The 23522-nt window shown below is 48.1% G+C and overlaps 1 protein-coding gene across 1 annotated transcript in view; it reads right to left on the bottom strand.

Annotated features, from left to right (window-relative positions):
- The window catches only part of LOC309342108 (solute carrier family 12 member 9-like), a 99532-nt gene extending 82208 nt beyond the window's left edge, over positions 1-17324 (bottom strand). Inside the window, exon 1 of the mRNA XM_081862307.1 lies at positions 17106-17324. Coding sequence (XP_081718433.1) covers positions 17106-17304 — 199 coding nt within the window. The 5' untranslated portion in view covers positions 17305-17324. The remainder of the gene's footprint in view (positions 1-17105) is intronic.
- Positions 17325-23522: the final 6198 nt, after the last annotated feature.

Below are 23522 nucleotides of genomic sequence, written 5' to 3'. Positions count from 1 at the left end.
ACCCACCCAGCCAAAAAGAAAACCTTCCCGTGTTCCCTTACCCTCCAAGCAAGTTTTTACCCTTTCAGCGAAGAAGGGGCACAAGCCCCTTTCTGGTTTTGGGCAGCAATCCCAGGCCCCTTGAGGATATCTACAGGCTCCTGACAAGCAAATACTTCATCAGAGCCTCATAAGTAAGTCCACATAAGTTACTGGCCTGCTTAGGGGCTCAGAGTCTGCCATGATGAGAATGCAGGTTTCTAGTCCCTAAGCAAAACGGGGTTTTAAAGTTCTATCAAGGGGGCTGACAAAGGAATGATCTGCCTCTCCTCTGCCAGCCAGCTTGCTTTCCATGTGGGTCATAGAGGAAGGGGGGAAATGACAAAATGACAAAAATAATGGACAACTTTGGTAAAATGGAGTATGACAGAATTACATAAAATATTAAGTTTAATAATAATAATAATAATAATAATAATATTTTATTATTTATACCCCACCCATCTGGCTGGGTTTCTCCAGCCACTCTGGGCGGCTCCCAATCGAATATTAAAAACAATACAGCGACAGACATTAAAAACTTCCCTAAACAGGGCCGCCTTCAGTTGTCCTTTAAAAGTAAATAGTTGTACCTAAACTCCCGATCACCTTGGGTGACCCGGTGACTTGCTAAATACATGGCTCCTTTGTAACCTGCAGACTCCCAATTAGCCAACTAGACCAATTTATGCACGAGTTGTTGCAACACAGTAACGTGAGTCATCTTCACAGTAGCCGGGAAGGGAAGCCGCAGGTTCAAACCTCGCATTCCTCTTCCGCATTCTCCTCATTGTCAACACACCAAGCGTGGGTGCTGCCCCACAGAGATCCACACCCAGAAACAGGTCCCTGCTCCCTAGGAGCTGACAATCTAAAGCAGGCAATGGGGCGACAGTGGGGGAGACATGGGAAAGGGGGGAGAGATTTAAAAGGGCACTGAAGTGACCCAATGCAGCTTTATGAACTGCATAAATTTAGTAATCTGGGGGTGTCAGGTTATCTTGCAGACTGGGAATGGGTTCAGCAACAGGAAACCGAGGGCTGGGCTAAATATTATTTATTTTTTATTATTGTTATTCATTCATTCATTCATTCATTCATTAGCCACCCTCCACCCTAAGGTCTCAGGGTGGGTTACAATATGAAAAACAATGTAAAACAACTTGCAAGTGTGAAAATAAGGTGGGTGTAAAAAAAACAGAGACGTATGTAGCCTTCAGTTACAGATAAGTAGCCGTGTTGGTCTGCCATAGTCAAAACAAAATAAAAAAATTCCTTCCAGTAGCACCTTAAAGACCAACTAAGTTAGTTCTTGGTATGAGCTTTCGTGTGCATGCACACTTCTTCAGATACGTAAGGTGCTACTGGAAGGAATTTTTTTATTTTGTTTTGTAGGCAGCCTTGTTAACCATGAAAATCCTTTAATAAAAACATTTTTTTTAAAAATACACCTGGGATCTTAGGGTGAAGGGCAGCTAGAAGAAGAAGAAGAAGAAGAAGAAGAAGAAGAAGAAGAAGAAGAAGAGGAGGAGGAGGAGGAGGAGGAGGAGGAGGAGGAGGAGGAGGAGGAGGAGGAGGCAGCCAACCAACACAGTTGCACCAGGATTGGCCTCAGGCGCTCAGATTGCCTTGCCTCAATCAGCAATCTGGCTGCTGAATTCCATGCAGGGATGTCTGTGTTGTGTATGGATGAGACACAGAAGAATGTGTAGAAAACCAAGCCCTGGAGAATTTTATCACCTTGCAGTGCCTTACAGCTCTGTGAATCAAGGGATCTGTCTAAGCGTCAGGCACCCAGGAGGCAACGTTCCCTGCCCAGAGGGAGCGAGCCAACTGGGAAGGTGGCAATGTGCCAGAGGGCAAAAGCTCGGCAACGAAGGAAGACTCGAGACCTCCGTCCAATTCTCCCTGCAACAGTGACAGCTAACCTATCCCCTCCACAGTGGGGCAGCGCCCCAATGTTTGCACCAGTGTTAGAAGTTAGCCAGGCACCAGGCGCATTTTGCAATTGGCGCGGGTCAAATTGTGATCGCATGGAGATCTCTGGATGCCAGATTGGCAGCTGACATCTCCATATCCTTCCAGCTTTCTTAAGCAGGTGAGCCAAAGACCTTATTTACTGCATTAATCTTCCACCTTTTTCTCCAAGGGGTACATGGTTCTCCCCCCTCCTCAGTTAATCCCCTGCAAGGGAGGTTAAGAGGCTGTGACTGACTCCAAGGTCACACCGTGAGATTCCTGACTGAGTTTTGAACCCTGATTTGAACCCTGATCTCCCAGGTCCGGGTCCAACACTCTCACCACTAAACCACACTGCCTTCCTTCTGTTATGGGGCAGCTCTATAAATGAAGTAGGTAAATAAATAAATAAATATGGGGAAAGCCAAGTGTCACTTTAAGAAGAATCTGATATGTTTTCCTTGAAGCCTGAATTTGTTTTATTCTGGATGGTTTTGTTTGAAGTTTTAAACTGCTTTGAGATGTTTTCTTTAAAATATAAAGCAGTATAGAAATAGTAAAGCAGTATAAAGCAGTATAGAAATGAAACAAATAAATACCGTATTTTTCGCTCTATAGGATGCACCCGACCATAGGACGCACCTTGTTTTAGAGGGGGAGAACAAAAAAAAATAATCTCCCCCTCTCTGCGCAGCACCCCTTCTGCGAAGTGGCAGGAGAAACGGAGCCCCTTCCATTTCTCCTCCTGCTTAGCTGAAGGGGCGCCGCTGCGCCTTAGCTGAAGGGGCACCCACACTTGAGCGAAAGGAACCCGAAGCCTCCGGAGCGCAGCGGGCACTCCCGCTGCACTGTTGAGGCTTCAGCAGAAGGCATCCCAAAGCCTCCGGAAGCCTCTGGAAGCTTGTGGGGCTGGCGGCAGGGAAAACTGAGCTTCCCTCACTGCCAGCCTCGGGGCTGGCGAGGGAAGCCCGGGTCCCCCCCCCCCCAGCCCCAGGGACCACACATTCGCTCCATAAGACGCACAGACATTTCCCCTTAGATTTTAAGAGGGAAAAGGTGTGTCTTATGGAGCAAAAAATACGGTAAATAATGCAAAAACAAAACCCCAACACCAACCACCTAGACGTTCAACTGTGGTGAACATAACCTAGGTTTAAGGTGCAATTTGGCAATTAGCTTATCTATCTGAGTTTCTAATCCTGGTTTGAACCACCTGGCCCCAAGGACCGAACACAGGTAAACCTACCCTATCACCCCAACAACATCCCTTTAAGGTAGGCTTGTCTTAGAGTATGTGACTGGCCCAAGGTCTCCAAGGCAAGCTGGATGCTGCCCACCTGAGGGTCCACTGATCCTGGCACAACCCTCCTGGCCCACCCACACCCATGCTGCTGCCAGAACCAGGCCAGAACTGTCCTTTGGCTCGAGAACCCAGCCCAGATCTTTGCGGATCCCAGCTGACAAGCCCTAGCAGCGTCAAACTGCTGTCCGTTTCACGCCGTATCAGAGCCTCCCGGCCTCTGGGGTTTCACACGGCTCTTTCTGGAACACTCCCGCCCTTCTCCACGGAACCGTTTAAGCTCTAAAGCGTCGAGGCCTGACTTATTTAGATTTATAAACTCCACCGAGTTCCCTTAAGGCCTCAGAGCTGTAAAGCAAAAACAAGGTATTGATTCGAAAACAAGCCAATTGATTTTTAAATTGAGGACATATATATCTGGCAACCGAGGGAACCGCGGGGCGGGCAGCAAGTGGTGTGTGTGTGAATGTGCTGTAAAAGACCTGCAACAGGCACCCACGACAATGACACCATCACAATCGCCATCCACAGCTGCAATGGACTTCTCTAGCTGGGCGCTGCAACAATCCGGTTTTCCAGATTGACGAAATATTGCTGCTTTTCAGCCTTGGGGAATGTGCCTGCCACCACAAAAGAACCACCGTGAGGAAACCTTGTGGAAACCCTGTAATTTATTTTTTTTTTGGGGGGGGGAATTGGTCAAGAGACTCGAGGTGAAACCACAAGTTATGTTTAATAAGCAGACTCAGGAGGGTTGGTTGGTTTTGGTTTTGGTTTTAAACGCAGATTTTACAACTCTGCAAATTAATTTGCCAATTTTGGAAACCCCATAATAAAAAGAAACAAAGGAAAACCCAAAAGAACGGAAACGTCTTTTGCTCCTGGATTAAACCCTGTTATCAGCAGTGGTTTCCCCATAGGAGTCACTCACAAGTTATTACCTGCTGTACAGCGACAATTTGTTTATCTAATTGCCATAGTTCAGTATAATAATACAGTTGTACATTGGTTCTCAAACACCTTGGTATTTGTTACAGATAGGTAGCCGTGTTGGTCTGCCATGGTCAAAACAAAATAAAAAAATTCCTTCCAGTAGCACCTTAAAGACCAACTGAGTTAGTTCTAGGTATGAGCTTTCGTGTGCATGCACACTTCTTCAGATACACTGAAACAGAAGTCACCGGACCTTTCTATATAGTGAGAAGGTGGGGAGGGGTATTACTCAGAAGGGTGGTGGGAATGGGTGATTGGCAGATAGCTGCGATGAGCCTGTTGACGACTCTTAACGACTGCAATAGGTCTAACAGGAAAAAGCAAGGGGTGAGAAGGTGAAAACCTTGGTATTTGGACGTTTTGACTCCCGAACACCAAAAACTAGTAAGTAAGTGTTCCGGTTTTTGAATGCTTTTTGGAAGTCTGACATGGCTTCCAATTGAGTGCAGGAAGCTCCTGCAGCCAATCGGAAGCCGCGCCTTGGTTTTTGAACGGTTTCGGGAGTTGAACGGACTCCTGGAATGGATTTAAGTTCAAGAACCAAGGTACGACTGTAATAATAAATGTCCTTGTAAAAAAGATGGCACCTAGACATTCTGTTGTGGCAACTGTAACCTAGGTTTAAGGTGCCATTAAGTGATTAAAAAAACGAAGATCATGGCCACTGGGCCCATCACCTCCTGGCAAATAGAAGGGGAAGAAATGGAGGCAGTGAGAGATTTTACTTTCTTGGGCTCCATGATCACTGCAGATGGTGACAGCAGTCACGAAATTAAAAGACGCTTGCTCCTTGGGAGAAAGGCGAAGGCAAACCTAGACAGCGTCTTAAAAAGCAGAGACATCACCTTGCCAACAAAGGTCCGTATAGTTAAAGCTCTGGTTTTCCCAGTAGTGATGTATGGAAGTGAGAGCTGGACCATCCAGAAGGCTGATCGCAGAAGAATGGATGCTTTTGAATTCTGGTGCTGGAGGAGACTCTAGAGAGTCCCATGGACTGCAAGAAGATCAAACGTATCCATTCTTAAGGAAATCAGCCCTGAGTGCTCACTGGAAGGACAGGTCCTGAAGCTGAGGCTCCAATACTTTGGCCACCTCATGACAAGAGAAGACTCCCTGGAAAAGACCCTGATGTTGGGAAAGATGGAGGGCACAAAGAGAAGGGGACGATGGAGGACGAGATGGTTGGACAGTGTTCTCGAAGCTACAAACATGAGTCTGACCAAACTGTGGGAGGCAGTGGAAGACAGGAGTGCCTGGCGTGCTCTGGTCCAGGGGGTCACGAAGAGTCGGACACGACTAAACGACTAAACAACAACAGTTGTCATCTAGAGCTCATCTAGTCCAGCCCTCTGCAATACAAGAATCTCAGCAAAATCATCCCTGACAGATGGCCGCCCACCTACCTCAGAAGATGGTGGAGTTTCCATGGAAGTTCATTTTTTAAAAAAAATTAAAGGTGCATGTTTATTGAGCATAGAAGCTGGAGTCAACAGGGAGCTGAGGAGACATCTGCCAACAATGGCCTCTTTGCAGTCCGGTCAGTGTTGGCACACTGGCAGTGACCGGCAGTCCCAGGAACCACAAGCCATTCAGCCACAAGCCCAGGAACCACAAGCCATTCAGCCACAAGCCATTCAGCCACATTCAGCCACATCCAGTGGCCAGGTACCCTGAAGGGCAGGAGACATCAGCACCACGTGCAGATGTGCTTGTGCAAACCCAGGTGGGCCTTCGCGAGGATTGAGGACACTTTGGAATGGACCTTCTCATTAATCAGTCTCTCGATAACACATGTCTGAGCCCTTGCCTACTTTGCAAGAATCAGTGCAGCAAAGAACAGGAATACGGCGAATTTCATCACGCTGTTGCAGAACGTCCTTGTCAAAAAGCACATTCCTTCAAAAACATGAATTTCTTTCAAGAGGTTTTTCCCTTGGAAGTTCCTTTGAAACGGGTGGGATGACCATCTTTTGCGAATTCTCCTTCTGTGATGCCTGCATTTGCAGGGGGTTGGACTAGATGACACCACAGGTCCCCTCCAACTCTACAGGGTTGGCCATGGGTGCTGCTGCCTTGGGAGCCACCAACTGGGGCACGGGGAGGGTGCCAAACCGGTTCCTCTCTACACCAGGCCCACCTGCACCCCCCGCCCCCCCCCCCTGCTCTCCATTCTTAAGGAAATCAGCCCTGAGTGCTCACTGGAAGGACAGATCCTGAAACTGAGGCTCCAAGACTTTGGCCACCTCGTGAGAAGAGAAAACTCCCTGGAAAAGACCCTGATGTTGGGAAAGATGGAGGGCACAAGGAGACAGAGGATGAGATGGTGGGACAGTGTCATAGAAGCTACGAACATGAGTTTGACCAAACTGCAGGAGGCAGTGGAAGACAGGAGTGCCTGGCGTGCTCTGGTCCAGGGGGTCACAAAGAGTCGGGCACGACTAAACGACTAAACAACAACAAAGTGATTAACACATATATCTGAGTTTATAGGGTCACGGGGCTGACCAGGAGAGCCAACCTGTTCAGGCACCACACATCACCTTTGACAAGCTTCCAGAGCAATTCTGTGCAGAAATACTGCAAAGGGGAAGCACGTTGTGAACCTCCACACGTTGCCGGCTCAGCTGGCATTGGGCAAACAAGCAGACCAGGAAGTGGTGACTTTCCCCTTGCAACTGCAGGCTGGGTGTTGTGTGTGTTTGTGGAGGGGGTTGTTAATCAGCCACCCTGCCCTGACAAACCGAGATTTCCAGAAAACCTCAGCAGCAGAGTGAAAGGAAGCCAGTCAGTGCCGGGTAAAGAAATCAAGCCATTTCTTCCAGAGCTATGTGGGGGGAATTCCAAAGTGCCTCCACCCTGGGATTTTCACGCTTTCGATTTCTCTTTGGTTTGTTAGTTTTTTTACAAAAAGAAGAAGAAGAAGAAAGAGGACTTTCATAAGATCACAGAGTTATTTGAGAACCGAGGCAGCCCTGTCATAAGGCAACATGAGGAAGCTGCCAGAAGGGAGGGAAAGAGATTTGGGTCTTCTGTAACAGCAGCAAAGCGGACTGTTTAGCGAGACCCCTCCATGTGTCTCACCTGACAGGGAAGTTCTGCTGACCAAGACCCACTCATTTCAAAGGAGCTTGTGGAAGGGAACTTCCCAATTATTAGCGGGTGGGGGGGTGGGGGGACCAACTGGAATTTCCACTGCAAGCACCGAAACGCCTGGGACCGTTTCCCCATCCTAGACCATGTAAAAGTCTCTGCCGTGTCCCACAAAATCACTAGCACAAAATAAAAGCCACCAGTCCGCCTTAAGTCTCCAAACGGTAATTAGTTTATCAGCGGAACAAATCTCTTTCTTCATGTCTCCTGATGCAAACAATGTGATGGAATCAAGTGAGGTAGTTTTCTTTTTGTTCTGTTTTTTTTATTAAAGGTTTTCTTGATTTACAAGGATTCGACCCTTTTCAGCCCACAGGTGGGAGATGGTTTTTTTGCAAAGGCTCCCATTTTCCAAAAAAGAAAGGGAAAGAAAACGCCTGCAGGTAGAAATCTAGCATGGCAGGGAACAAGCTAGGCAAGAACACTTTTCCTTAAGGTACTCTGAAGTGCCACATCCCACAGACCAGGCCTATCGCTGAGATTATCATAGGATGATGATAAAATGGAGAGACAAGCAGAAAACTCTTGACTTCTCCATGGCCAGAATGTAGCCTATGCTGTGCAAAGAGTCACTCCTGTGGCTCCACCCCTTTTGCCTCTAGCCACACCCCTGACTGGCATGCGGCCCCCACAAGTGTGAATGTGGCCCTTTGGATGAAAAGGGATTTCCCTGCTCCAGTTTTGAACATGACAAATGCCAGAGCTCAGCTATCCCTCCCTAGGTATCAACACCTCCCATTGTTTCCCAGATCTTTTATTTAAAGTAATATTTATTGCTTGAAGGCCATGCACATGAAAATTGCCTTTGCTCTAATTAATCCTGAATCAAGGGCACCACAGGTGTCACAGGCCCTGGCCAAGGCAGCCTCCCTTCCAAGGAAAGGCTTTCCTCGCCCCCAAGCTGTATATTCTGTCCCACAACGGAGACTGGAGATAGTGCTATTTGCAACTCAAGGGAGGAAAAGGTTTCTGCAGGCAGATTTTGCAAGAGGGATGACCCTGGTTGACCCCAGGCTGCTTCTAGGGGAAGCTAAAAGTGATCGAGAAAAGATGAGCAGAGAAAATGGATTTGAGCCTTGCGGAGCTCGTGGGCTGTAGACACAGCTTTAAACTGTCCCCAGCTGCCCTGAGCAAATCTGTGGAGGGTGTGCCCCCCACACCCCCCACAAATCACATGGACCTGGCAAAGCGAGCTGCCCAATTTGTTCCTCGCTAGGGAGAGGAAATTCACAGCTCGGACTCTGCCCTCTGCTCAGAGCTGGCTCTCGCTGCAAACAGAGAGGATCCCAGGATAATGAGCGGATCCTGAGTCATAAGGAAGATCAGGACAGTTCTCAAAGAACCCTGTGTCCGGTTTTCCCCCACGGGGTTCAGATCTAAATATTTGAGAATGTTTGCAAGGGAACGCAGGGTGTAACTGCACTGCTTTCCTGGCCTTTGTTAAGGCTGGCATATACTATCAGGCTGCACAGATCCCGGATTAATTTCTACAGTATCCTATTACTATTAGTTTCTCCTTGATTAAGGCTGCGGTCCCATAGACACTTGCCCAAAGTATATTCCCACCAAATTCAATGGAACTGCAGTCTTTTATATATACATAAAAAGGACAGTCTGAGCCTGTTAGAACATGCAGGAAACTGGGGTGGGGATACATTATTCAAAACGAACAACTTTTTGCGGACTTGTATAAGGGATATAGGAAGTGGTGCAGGAAATTGAGCTTTTCTTGGAACAGAATCCATTTTACCTTCACCACAATTAACACACACACACACACACACAAAAAAATTGTTATCTTCAGGCTCTTTCCCTTGCATTCTGTTTGTTTTGCTTTCTGATCCTGCACCCGACTCCCTCAAACAGCAGTTGTTGTTGTTTTTAAATAAACAATAAGCTTAATTAGAATAATAATTAACATAATGTTGCTGTAAGGTTTAAAACTCAGCTGAGAACAACCATTTGGCAAGAGAGAATCTTTCTACTTCAATAGGGTGGGGTGGGGCGCGGGGGGGGGGAGAGAACTGTGGAAGACACTGAAATCACAACTGGTTGCCACAGCTGACTTTTTCATATGGACTAGAAACTTGATTTGCTTGGGAAAGCCGATGCTCCAGATTCTGTGCCCAATCCCAAACTGAAGACTGCATGCGCACATGGTGGGACGACAGAACTGTAGAGCATATCGGAGGCTGCAGTAACCGCGTGTTGAAAAAGCAGAATTGAAGCGTTTCAATGAGCGATGAAGAGGAGGAAGCCAGATCTCAATGCCAGAATACTTCTAAACCAAATGCAATGAAGAGCAAAACTACCAAGCCCAATCTGTGGGAACTGAAAGGCTTTGAGTCCAAAGTTTTGCCCCACCAATTACCCACAACTTCAAATCCCCAGTCTGCCCCACACAAATCAGACAGGTCACGAGTCAAAATCTTAGAAACATAGAACTGATGAATTGGAAGGTACCCCAAGGGTCATCTAGTCCAACTCGCTGCAATGCAGGAATCTTTTGCGCCTTGAACCCATGACCCTGCGATTAAGAGTCTCATACCCTACTGACTAAGCCTAAGTGGGTATTTGCAAAGAAGTCTGTTCAGATTACTCAGGCAAGCCAAATGAGGGCAGTCTGCCTCCAGGACAAAGAACCTGCATTTCAAACAATGGAGCAGCTTACGAACAGACTTATATTTCAAATGAATTCAAAACCATGTGCCTTGTTTTGAATCCTACACTAGCACTTCTTCAGAGGCTAGCTGGAGCATCTGCTCTGCATGCAGAAGGTCCCAATCCACAGTATCTCAGGTAGGGCTGGGAGAGACTCCTGCCTGAACCCCCAGAGAGATGCTGCCAGTCAGAGTGGACAATACTGTGGTAGGTGGACAAAGTCTGATTCAGTATAAGGCAGATTCTCACACTGGGGAGAGAAAGGCTGAAGACTGAACACGGGAGATCGCTTAGTGAAGGAGGGAAAAACGTGACCCAACTGTCTTCCTTTCTCCCTCCTAAGAGATGCTTCCATTTCTTGCAGGCCTGCCTGATTGCTTTCTCATGGGCGGCCATTTGTCGTAAAAAATAAATGTGAGCTGAGTAAAGCAGATACTCCATCTGTAGCCGTCTAGGATGGGCACATGGCAAGAGACTCCCGAAATACTGCCTGTCCCTCAAAAGAGAGAGGGAGGCCAGCAACGCTTCAATCATTTGTATCTCACTTAACAGAAATAAATCTGAAATCTTTTGAAACATGCAAACAACATCAAACCGATTTAAGCGCTAACTGTTGTTGACGGTTGCTGCATCTAGATTTAGAGTCCCGTCAGACACACAGATGTGCAGACTTCATGCTTTGGCGCAAATGTTTTGAACTCTTGAAGACACACACACATTTTAACAAGAGCCATTTCGATCTAGCCCCGCTGCAATGCTTCCGTTGCTCTGAGCGTGCAAAGAACTCGACATATAATCGAAAATACATTTTGAAACACACACATATCCTCACTGCCACCATTTCGGCAACTTTGTGCCTCCCAATTTAGAGGACTCCCCAAGGCCAGGAGAGCCTCAGCCAAATCGAACCAGAAAGTCTTTTGAAGAAGCCACAAGACTTGTGCTTCAGCTGCCAACAGATTAACACGGCTACCCTCTGGAAATCGTTTCTGCAATTCGGTGCTCGGGTTTGGAGGGAGAAATCTTCCACTTTCTCCAGGTGGCGGGATGTATGTTGGTCAGTTCTATGCCAGACACACTCTCTCTCTACAAGTGCCCCCCACCCCCTGTTTGATTTCCAGAGTTGGGCTCTTGACGCTGGATTACTTTTGGGGCGCTACTGCACCCATAGAGTTGGAAGGGTAATCCAGTCCAACCGCATGCAATGTAGGAATGCACCAGTAATGACAGATGCAGACCCGGGGGGGGGGGGCAGGGTCTCTTCTGGGGCTGTCAACAGGATCCTAGCCATGCTGACCTCCAACACTGGACGTGCTTGAGAGAGATCTATGGAGGCCAGATCCACCAAAGGGCATTAGCCGTGCTGGCTAAATGGAACCTCCACATATAGAGGCAATGTACGGTATCTCTCAATAAGGGTCACGGGTGGTGCTGTGGTCTAAACCACAGAGCCTAGGACTTGCTGATCAGAAGGTCGGTGGTTCGAATCCCCGCGACGGGGTGAGCTCCCGTTGCTCGGTCCCAGCTCCTGCCAACCTAGCAGTTTGAAAGCACGTCAAAGGGCAAGTAGATAAATAGGTACCCCTCCGGCGGGAAGGTAAACGGCGTTTCCGTGCGCTGCTCTGGTTCGCCAGAAGCGGCTTACTCATGCTGGCCACATGACCCGGAAGCTGTACGCCGGCTCCCTCGGCCAATAAAGCGAGATGAGCGCCGCAACCCCAGAGTCAGTCACGACTGGACCTAATGGTCAGGGGTCCCTTTACCTTTATCTCTCAATAGCTGCTGCATGGGGAAACTCAGCAAGGAAGGGCTGTTGCTGTGGTCTTCCCAAAACATCTGGCTGGCCACTGGAGACACAAGATGCTGGACTGAACAGATTTTTGTGTGCCTACGAGATGGTGCCTTAATCCAGTTGTGGTTCCAGCCCAGAACTTACAAACCACATCACCTCTCGCACGGCCCCCCTGCACACTTAATTAACACCAAGTTGCAGCCTGAGTGCTCCATTACAGCTGCAGAAAGGTATTAATCAAGACGCAAGGGGATATAATGACTGGAGTGACCCCGGCTGGCCCAAAGCCCAAGAAGAGCGAAGGCTTATTACTGCCAGCACTTACAGGCTTGCTTCCTTCATTTTCCCAGCTGCCACAACCATTTCTGAGAGAAAGCACTTTGCGATCGAACATCAGGTGTGTGTTGTGGGGGGGGAGCAGGGACATTTGCTTCCGCTCAGGCGGACTTAAGAAGCAGGTCCCAGCAAGAGGGGATCATAGAATTGTTGAGTTGGAAGGGATCCCGAAGAACATCTAGTCGAACCCCCTGCAATGCTGGAAAAATAGCTAATAATAATAATAATAAATTTTATTTCTAACCCGCCCTCCCCAATCAAGACCGGGCTCAGGGCAGCTAACACCCGATATAAAACAATTGACCGAAATACAACTTAAAAAACAAGATTAAAATACAACATTAAAACATTAAAATGCAGCCTCCTTTCAGTGGAAACTCAAATCAAAAACTTTTGGGGGGAATAAAAACATCAAGTCTTCACCAAGGCCAACTATCCAGACTGGTCCTACATGGCCAGAAAAAAGCCAGGGAAGTCCCCAAATAGGAGTTCCATCACAGAAGGAAAAAGAAAAGAGGGGGAGGGGATCAAGTTGATTCCAAGCCAAAGGCCAGGCAGAACAACTCTGTCTTACAGCCCCTGCGGAAAGAAATCAGATCCTGCAGGGCCCTGGTCTCTTGAGACAGAGCGTTCCACCAGGCCAGAGCCAGTGTTGAAAAGGCCCTGGCTCTGGTTGAGGCTAATCTGACTTCCTTAGGGCCCGGGACCACTAGGGTGTTGCTATTTATGGACCTTGAGGCTCTCCGTGGGGCATACCAGGAGAGGCGGTCCCGTAGGTATGAGGGTCCTAGGCCGTGAAGGTCTTTAAAGGTCTGCTGCCTTGTGGGATATCTTTGGAAGAAGAAAAGGCTAAGGAGTATATCAGAGCTATCCAAACTGCACGTCGTGCCACGTTACTGTGTCAGCAGCAGTGTGTGGTTGTGCTGTGTGAACACTCCCCGAGTTCCTCCCGGGGCTGGAAAGGAGTTAGTTTAACCTCCGGTTTGCTAGTAAAACTGAATTACTATGTCGTGCGAAAGAAGAATGGCAGAAAAATTAATGGATTATGCAGAATTGGACAAAATGACAGGAAGGATTCGAAACCTGTGGGACCAGAGATTCACAGAAGATTGGAAGACGTAGATGAACTATTTGAAGAGCAATTGTAAACAACAAATGACACTAGTAGGACTGCAAGTTTTGTAAGGAGAAATCTATGAAACGTTACAAAGTAGAAAAAGAATAGAGATAACTGTTATGAGATTTAAATGTCATAGGGAAAGTAAGAAATGTATCCTAAGAGATTAGATTGGAAAATTTTCAGATGAGATTGAGGGAAGTAAAAAAATTGTATAAGATCTAAAAGCATGTTTAATTACTGTTGAAAATGATGTTAAAAAACTAATAAAAATTATATATATGTGTGTGGGTGTGTATCTATATCTAGATCTATATATAAAAGAATTACTGTGTCATGAAATGATGCATGTCTAAAAAGTGTGTTACCAACATAAAAAGTTTGGAAAACTCTGGAGTAAACCATACACAAATCTGGAATGCAGTCCCTAAGATGGTTGAATGGCTCCTTGTACGCCTCCCTCCGGCAACTCCTGCAGCCAAGCTTGTGCCAAATGTCTTGCTCTGCTTTCCTTTGGACCCCATCAGGGAGGCCGAGAGGGGGGTCTTGTCATCTGGGCAGCTCAGGATCTCCAGACACATAGCTCAGGTTTGCACCACGGAGAGGTAACTTCAATGCTGCTTATGCAGCAGTTTGACTTTGCCCCCCAAAGGCACACTCCATTGTCTCTCAAGACAGACGGATGCCAATGACAGGCTGCCTATTCTCTCCCAAGTCCAATTCAAGCTGCTGGGTAAAGGCCCAAAGTCCATCCCTCCCCAACCTGGTGCCCTCCAGATGTTTTGGACTACAACATCTCCATCTTCCCAGCCTGGTTCCCTGCAGGCACTTCAAATTTGCCACAGGTGGGTAGGCCAATGAGTAGTATTTCTAGCCCAGAACAGAGGTGGGCATTTGGAAAGGGGTTAGGTAGCCATTACTGCAATAGCATGAGTGGGGCAAGTTCTTAAGAGGCAGCAGCCTTGGATTGTACGGCGACCAAAGGAGAGACCAAAGCAGAGGTGCTGCAGTTGTTTGTAAGGGTTTTGGAAGAGGAAGGTAGAAGTTAACTGCTAAAAGTGTGAGAGTATTAACAAAAGAGGGGTCTTTGTGGGGCATAGACCACTAGTGCAGATAGTATGAGGGTCAAATGTGGTGATCAGGAACCCTGGAGTGACACTGTATTCCAGGCGCCAGATCAGAAAAAATGCTCTAGGGAGTAAAACTAGAGGGTGCAAGTCAGGCTTTAAAGAGTGGATATGGGTCTTGTACAGGGGTCAGCAACCCTTTTCAGCCATGGGCCAGTCCACCGTCCCTCAGACCATGTGGTGGGCTGGACTATATTTTGGAGAAAAAAATGAACGAATTCCTATGCCCCACAAATAACCCAGAGATGCATTTTAAATAAAAGGACACATTCTATTCATGTAAAAACATGCTGATTGCCAGACCATTTGCGGGCCAGATTAAGAAGGCGACTGGGCCGGATCCGGCCCCCGGGCCTTAGGTTGTCTACCCCTGGTCTTGTAGGACAGTGGTTCTCAGAGGGTGTGGCAGGAGAGGGTGGGAAGATTGGTGGGAAGATTCAAGGGCCATCAAATAAACATTTAAACATTTCAGTGTGGCGTTGTATACTATAGTATGACAATATCTTTTTTATTTGCCAAATATGGGTAGATATCTTTCCAGAAGGAGAGCAAGAACATCAAGTGATTCGGAGGAAAACCAGACAAGAGAAAGGCTTCTTTGTGTTGATGGGATGGTGAGAGTTGCCAGCAAAAGCAAGCTCATGCCTCTCACTGAGTTTGTATGCATCCTTAAGGTACATAAGTTTACAATTATATTTTGGAAATGATTTATGCTCTTACGTAGCTGCATTGTTTTATACCTTCTGGATGTCCTGTGATCATAAGTTAAAGGACCCCTGGACAGTTAAGTCCAGTCAAAGGCGACTACGGAGTGCAGAGCTCATCTCACTTTCAAGCCAAAAGAGCTGGTGTTTGTCCACAGACAGCTTTCCAGGTCATGTGGCCAGCATAACTAAACCACTTCTGGCGCAAGGGAGCACCGTGACAAGAGCCAGAGCGCATGGGAATGCCGTTTACCTTCCCCGCCACAGCGGTACCTATTTATCTACTTGCACTGGCATGCTTTCAAACTGCTAAGTTGGCAGAAGAGAGCAACGGGAGCCACTCCGTAGCAGGGATTCGAACCGCCGACTTTCCAATCAGCAAGCCCAAAAGGCTCTGTGGTATAGACCACAGTGCCACCCGCGTCCCTTAATTTACCTGCGATCATATTATAAATAGTTGTGTTCTACGTTTACACTGCCACAAGTTGTTGCTTCGGCCCAGTATACCTGAAGGAGCGTCTCCACCCCCATCCTTCAGCCCGGACACTGAGGTCCAGCGCCGAGGGCCTTCTGGCAGTTCCCTCCCTGCGAGAAGTGAGGTTACAGGGAACCAGGCAGAGGGCCTTCTCGGTGGTGGCGCCTGCCCTGTGGAACACCTTCCCATCAGATGTCAAGGAAATAAACAACTATCTGACTTTTAGAAGACCGTCTGAAGGCAGCCCTGTTTAGGGAAGTTTTTTATGTCTTATGTCTTATCACTTTTTTATTACTGTATTATTATCATTAATTCTGTTGGGAGCCGCCCAGAGTAGCTGGGGAAACCCAGTCAGATGGGCAGGGTATAAATAAATTGTTGTTGTTGTTGTTGTTGTTCTTGTTGTTGTTGTTGTTGTTATCCAATGTGTTTCTTATCAATGAAAAATTCAGGGTGGCACAAGGAAGTCTTTATCGAGAAAGTGTGGTCCAGAGAAAAAAGTTTGAGAACCACTTCCTTAGGGTTTGCTGGCATTTGGTAGGATAAGTTGCCAGGCTAGTTAAAAGGCCCCATAGCAGGGCACTGATGTGTTGGGTCAGTGTAGGAGTTAGGACCTTACGAGGACTTATAAGACTTGGTTAATTATAAGGTGCTGTTGGGCAGGGTGCCCTGAAGCCAAGAGGAAGTCAGCAGACAGTCACTAGGATTTAATTCTCACTGCAGGAGTCAGCTCTGATCTGTTCCACTCCAGACAGCAGAGCTGTTGGCAGGCAAGCAACATGACCAAAAGCAGCTCCATCCATAAACGATAACCCCTGCCCATAGAAACCTAGGATGGCAGGGAGAAGGGTTCTAGTCAGCATTGCTCCCTGAGATGCTAGCTTTTTATGAACAGGGGGCATATTTTGATATGTTTGGATAACACACTACGAGAGACATCTATAGAAGCCCTCACCTGGACATAGGGTTATTGCCTCAGGGAGCACCTGGCTTAAACAGGAAGGACAACAAGTTCAGGGGAAGAGGCGGCAACCTCCGCACAGACTGAGCTTTAAAACAGATGTGAAACAATATTGGCCACGTTTATGTAGGTGCCAACAGAGCCTTCATCTCAAAGGCATCTTCTCACCAGCAGCAGGGAATCCTGTGGCCTAGGATATTACTGGACTCCCATCACTGGAGATCCCTGGCTCACCTAACGCCTACAGCGGCAACGATGAGGCTTGAACCAAAGGGCTGCTCCCTCCCCTGGTTCTCCAGCTCTGAGAGCCAGGTTTCCTGAGCATAGGCAAAGTGCGTGCGCTTCCCCGCCGCCTCCAAACTGAGCTTTTCGGGTCAGGCGGCTTCTTAAGACGCGCTACGGTCTCCGCCCCGCGCGCTGAACTCGGTTTTCGAACTAAATAAGAAAAGTAGCAATGCTAATAACAATCCTAAGCCAGATTCCTCCAGCCGCGCAGGGAAAGCCCCACTCACCGAGGCGCAGGAAAAGCACCACGCTGAACATGGAGAGCAGCGTGGGCACGACGACGCCCAGGAAGGTGGGCAGCTTGCGCGCCCCGGCGGCCCTGGCCGCGGACGGCTCCGCTTCCACCGAGACGCTGCTGCACAGCCGGTAATTCAACAGCGGGCTCCGCTCCGACGGCCCGCCGGAGCCTCTCGCGGGCCGGGGCATGGTCGCGGCTCGCTCCGACGGCGCTGTGGCGCGCGGGACCCGACGGGACGGGACTACGGCAGCCAGCCCCGCCGCCGGCACCTCCAGGGCGCAAACCGGCCCGCCCCGACGCGCCGCCCCCGGCGCCGCCCCGATCCCCGCCTCCTGCCTTGACGGGCCGGAGCGAGCTCGGGCTGGGCTGCTTCTGCTGGGGAAGACAGGAGGGGAGCGGGGAGCGGCTTACTCGGGAGTAAAGGGTCTCCCACGGAAGCGGAGCTGCTTGCCTAGCGCGGAGGAGGCAGAGGGAAGCCGCCGCCCGAGCCACCTCCACGTGCACGCACGCACGCATGCACGCACACAGGTCTACTCGGGAGTAAGGGGTTCCGCGAGAGCCGGAGGGTTTCTGCTCCGGATCGAGTTCAACAACCCCCCGCGCTCAGTTTTGGATGGGTCGACTTACTCGCGTGCAAAAGCGCATGATGGGGACTTTTGCTCCGTGCAAAGTCCTAACAGCAGCCCGAGCCTGTGCGTGTTTACTGGGAAGGAAATTCCACATATTAGGCACGTGTGCGTGCGTGAGTGTTACTTCCGAGTAAACCTGCACTGGATCCGGCGGCCTGGCTCCAGAACTCTGTAGCATCGGAATCGGTGCCGGGGCTTACTTCCAAGTAAACAGGCGTAGGGTTGAACTGCAGCAAAGGTGTTCAACCTTTCCCGCTGGACACGTGTTCAACGTGACATTAAGGCTTTCCCGGAAGTCATCGCATTTAAATAATCGGAAGCACACGACGGTGAAAATAGAGATGGGAGCATTGACCCATTTCTGCACCCGCATGATATATATATACCTGGAAGGGCGTGGATCCCATCTCCGCTCAGGAAGCAAGCTTACTGGATAGGAATATCATAATAAAGTAATGCAAAGCATGCTTTTTGGAAAGCAGGTGGGGAAAGTAGATCCAGGGGGTATTCTTTAGCTGAGATTCCTGCATTGCACAGGTTGGACTAGATGACCCTTGGGGTCCCTAGCAACGGTATGATTTTCTGTGATTTCTGTCAGAGTATGCATACTTACGTCTAGGTTTTTAAGAATGGGCCTCTTTTGCTTTGGCCTTTCCCTGGGCCACATAGAAGCTCAACAGATGTGCTGCTACCTTAAGCCTCACCTGTTGAATTCCCACCTGTCACAGAGACGTTAAATGCAGCCAAAACAAAACCTTAAATCAGGCTTCCTCAACCTTGGCCCTCCAGATGTATTGAGACTGCAATTCCCATCATCCCTGACCACTCGTCCTGCTAGCTAGGGATCATGGGAGTTGTAGGTCAAAAACATCTGGAGGGCCGAGATTGAGGAAGCCTGCCTTAAATTGTACACTTAGGAGGGCAGGTTTGGCTCGCTTCATTATTCGTAACCTGCTTTTTCGTCAGAACAAGGTGGCTTACCAAAGAAACCCAGAACGGAACAAAACGTAGCAGCACATTCAGAACGCTAAAAACAGCCACTGTGAGAAGAGTGATGGGAAGCCCTTTTTGAACTTGAGGGCCGCAGTTCCCTTCTAAGTCACTTTTTGAGGGCCATATGCCAGCCCTAAGTGCTGGAGCCACAGACAAAAGGGGGTGTGTAGAACACAAGTGTCACCTTTGTGAAGTACATCCACACATGCCTCTCTTTGCTCCCTCCTGAAAAGCAAGAGGCAGAAAAGTCGAAGGACAAATTGCAAGTCAGGTAAAGAGATGCAAAACAGTGTGGCCTGGTGAGGGAGCTGAGGACCAAACTGGGGGGGGGTCACATCCGGCCTCGGAGACTGAAGACCCCCCCCCATCCCTGAGTTACAGCATCAAAACGACAGAGAGAAGGGAAAGGGGGGGAAATGTAAGCAGTGAGTGAGTCATAGGATCAGAGAATTGTGGAGTTGGAAAGGGACCCCGAGGGTCATCTAGTCCAACCCCCATTGTTGGTCATCCCCAAAGCAGACCCGCTGAAATAAAGCCCATGGGTTTCAGGGAGTCTTAACTAAATTGGATATGACCCGGCAACTCAGAGTTGCAAACTTTTCAAGCAGCTCTTGATAGCAGCCATTCCTCCTGCTAAGCCCCTGCTAGCCTGTCCATTTTCATTAAGAGCGGAGGCAGATGTAGGTGACCGGCGATGTTTTTATTTTCTTCAAAAGGGAGGGTGGTCAGCCATGGTGTGCTTCTTTCCCCCAGCAGTTACAGCTGCAGCCTGAAACCTGCCCACCGCCACCTACGCTTCCATTTTAAGACTTGTGGTTAGACCAGATTTTGCCTTCCTTCCCACGTTGCGTGAGGTCTAGCGGCTGTAATGAAGAATTCTGGAGAAAACAGAAGCTTGCTCGCTCTTTTTGTGACATTTCAGTTGGTTCTAGTAAAACTGGATTTTTCTTCTCGCGGAATCAGAACCCTAACAGTTAGAAGAGACCCCCCAAGGTCATCCAAACCAACCCCATGTAATAATAATAATAATAATAATAATAATAATAATAATAATAATAATAATAATATCTTTATTGTCATTGCTCCCTCTCAGGGACAACGAAATTACTGTAATGCAGAAATCACAGCTAAATAATTTGGGACCAATATGGATTCATTCTCTCTCTCTCTCTCTCTCTCTCTCTCTCTCTCTCTCTCTCTCTCCACCCCCTTTACCTATTGTTCTTTCCTGCACTGACTCACCTAGCTTATTTTCCTCCCATTCTGTTTTCCTTTCCCAGGAAGCCCCCCACCCCACTTGATTTAAGAAGCTCTTGCGGCCAAGCGCACCTCCCCAGCCACTTGGAGAAATCCGAGACATAAAATAGAAAAGCAATTAAAGCGGCAATAAAAGCAGAGAATAAAACTGGAAATTAAACTCTGTGTCTGCAAAAGGCAGAAGAGGAGCAGCTCCCTGGCTATTCAGAAGTATCCCCATGAATTCTCCCTGGAGGATTGGTGGCCATCATTACAGGGGTGGTGGGTAAGGGGCTTTTTACAGGCTTTGAATGGTTTAAGTCCAGCCTTCAAGGAACTCAGCTGTGTCAGTTCTGCATAGGTAGCCTCCCTCGTAGTTTAGGAAATAAAATTGGGGTTTTTTGGAGAGGGGGATTATATTCAGAGCATAGGAAGATCAGATCAAAAGCTCATGCGATCCAGCAGCTGGCTCAGAAGCCCCAGAAAAATCTCAAGGAGAGTATGTAGGCAACATGCTCACAAGGAGCATGTAGGCCCTCTCTTGTTCATTGCAGCAAGGTAGACTGCGTCCAAACATGGAGGTGCCACTTTGGTGGCAAGTCACACAGAGCTGCTTTCCCGGAGTTGATCAAACTATACAGGCAGTGTGGATGGCGAGATATTTATGGCTGCCAACGTTTCAAGCAAGTGCTGCAGATGTGTCTTTAAAAGCAGCTGGTGTGTAGACTGCTACACACAGTCTACAAGCTCCAGCTTCTGATTTTTGTCACCCAGTGGGTCTCTCCCTCCTTTCTCCAGCCAGCATTACGTGACCACTAAGCATGCTCATTCTCCACTCGGACCACGTAAGGATGGGAATTTCGCTAATACAGTAGTGTCACATGCCAGGGTGGCCTCGTGGTTAGCGCATCAGACTAGGACCTGAGAGACCAGGGTTCAAATGAAGCTCACTGGGTGACCTAGAGGCAGTCATAGAATGGTAGAGTTGGAAGGGACCCCCAAAGGTCATCTATTCCAACCCCCTGCAATGCAGGAATCTCAGCTAAAGCTTCCATGTCAGTGCCTCTCAGCCTAATGTCATTGTTTGACAGTGGAACGGATTCCCTCTGGAGATTGTGGAGTCTCTATCCTTGGAGGTTTTTAAGCAGAGGTTTGGTGTCTGTCTGTCATGGATTCTTTGGTTGAGATTCCTGCTTTGAAGGGACCCTTTCAACTACAATTCTATGATTTCTTGAGGTCCTTGGAGAAAAAGGTGGGAGATAACGGCAATCAATCAATCAATCAATCAATCAATCAATCAATCAGAGGGGGGGTTGCGCCCTGTGGTTCTGTGATTGTAACAAAGAGAGCTGAGTTAAAAGTCAATCAGATTGGCCATGCCTAGTTTGGGTAAAGAACGTGGGTGGCGCTGTGGGTTAAACCACAGAGCCTAGGGCTTGCCGATCAGAAGAGTAGATAAATAGGTACCGCTCCGGCGGGAAGGTAAATGGAGTTTCCGTGCGCTGCTCTGGTTTGCCAGATGCGGCTTAGTCATGCTGGCCACATGACCCGGAAGCTGTATGCCAGCTCCCTCGGCCAATAAAGCGAGATGAGCACCGCAACCCCAGAGTCGTCCCAGACTGGACCTAACGGTCAGGGGTACCTTTACCTTTACCTTTACTAGTTTGGGATATCTCCTTTGAGAGACAGATTCACTCAGAGTTGTGGGTGGATACATCTTTTGTCAAGGAGATTAGCTAATCCTTATCAGCAGATGCCCCACACAGATAGCAAATGGCCTGAAGCTGTTCTGCAAAGAAGAGATATCTTAGAGAGCCTTCCCCCACTCACCTGTGGCTGGAGATCGGCTAGCTGCCTGCCTGCAGAAAACAGTAGTTTTGGAGACGGCTTCATTTGTGGGGAACTCAGAGGACAGTTACACCAAGCAAATGCCACCCGTGCCACTTTCCTTATGGCAAAAGCCCCAAAGTGAGGGGGAGGAGGGTCTTTGCATAAAGTGCTCCAATTCAAGGCTCTTTCCAGAGGGTCTCAAATTTCTCTGGTGGGATTCAATGGCGTAACCAGCCAATTCAGGTTGTGTAACAAGTTGATTGGGAGCCATTTGCTCAACAAACCCTCTTCCTCAAAATATCCAGACTTTTGACAATTGGGGAAATAGAGGGAAGATGTACTGGGTAGTGCCAGGTAATGTTGACCTCCCTGCAAACAAATGAATGCTCTATAAACTCATTTCTGTTTTGTAAAGCCCTGAGCGACTTGGGACCAGGTTACCTGAAGGACACCTTCCAGTCCTGTGAGATGTGGGTGAGATGTTTTCAACTGAGGACCACATTCTCTTCTGAAAAACATTCCAGAACCAGAGGCAAAAGTGGGCAGGGCAATGAATGTAAGTTTTACCTTTGAATTCTAGGTTAGTTTTCAACACAAATACACACACACACCCTCTCCATCCAGGCAAGTGAGATGAGTTGTTGCTTACTGCATTTCCAGTCGCTTCATACCCCCCAAAAAGGCTCAAAGCGACTGAAAACAGAATAAAATGCAGATAAACCCCAAGCCAAACTGAAGAACAATAGAAAAATTCCTAACATGCTCAGCCTTAACTTTAGGAGAATATAAACTGAAATCTCCCCTCTCCAGCCAGAAAGTTCACTGGGGCTCTTAGACAAGTTGTTCTTTCTATCCTTAACCCACCTCACAGGACAGACAGAGAAACCAGTAGGAGAACACTTCAATCTCCCAGGACATTCTATACAAGATCTCAAAGTAGCTGTTCTGTTACAAAGGAATTTCAGAAATAGACTGGAAAGAGAAGCTGCTGAATTGCAACTTATTACCAAACTTAAAACCATGGAGAGACCTGGTCTGAACAAAGACATTGGATTCTGACATTGGATTCTGACAAAGCCATTTTTCACCTTCTCACCCCTTGCTTTTTCCTGTAAGACCTATTGCAGTCATTAAGAGTCGTCAACAGGCTCATCACAGCTATCTGCCAATCACCCAATCCCACCACCCTTCTGAGTAATACCCCTCCCCACCTTCTCACTATATAGAAGGGTCTGGTGACTTCTGTTTCAGTGTATCTGAAGAAGTGTGCATGCACACGAAAGCTCATACCAAGAACTAACTTAGTTGGTCTTTAAGGTGCTACTGGAAGGAATTTTTTTATTTTGTTTCCACCTCACAGGGTAGTTGTGAGGAAAAATGGGGGCTAGGAAACGAGGGGTGTCGCCCTGGCTTTCGTGGGGAATCTCAATAATAGACCAGCAATTTGTGCGCTCGCTCGCTCACTCTCTGGAAGTGAAAAGTCTCCAGCTATTAGGGATTGGGGGAAGGTGCCAGGTCTACTTTCCTAGGGTGGGTTCAGGCCAGCTCATTACGTTTTGGGAGTGCTGCCCATTGTAAGTGCTTTCCCCACCCAAAGGGAAGTGAAAACACATAACTAGAATCAAGCAGCATAAGAAACCAACTTTTCTGCCTTTTCCGTGCCTTTGTCCTTCCTGCTTTTTCTTCTTCTTGTGTTCCTCACTGCTGAAGTCAGCTGT

Source organism: Podarcis erhardii (assembly GCF_964252035.2).
Source record: "Podarcis erhardii genome assembly, chromosome: 5".
NCBI lineage: Eukaryota > Metazoa > Chordata > Lepidosauria > Squamata > Lacertidae > Podarcis > Podarcis erhardii.
This window is presented reverse-complemented; position numbering and strand designations above follow the sequence as displayed.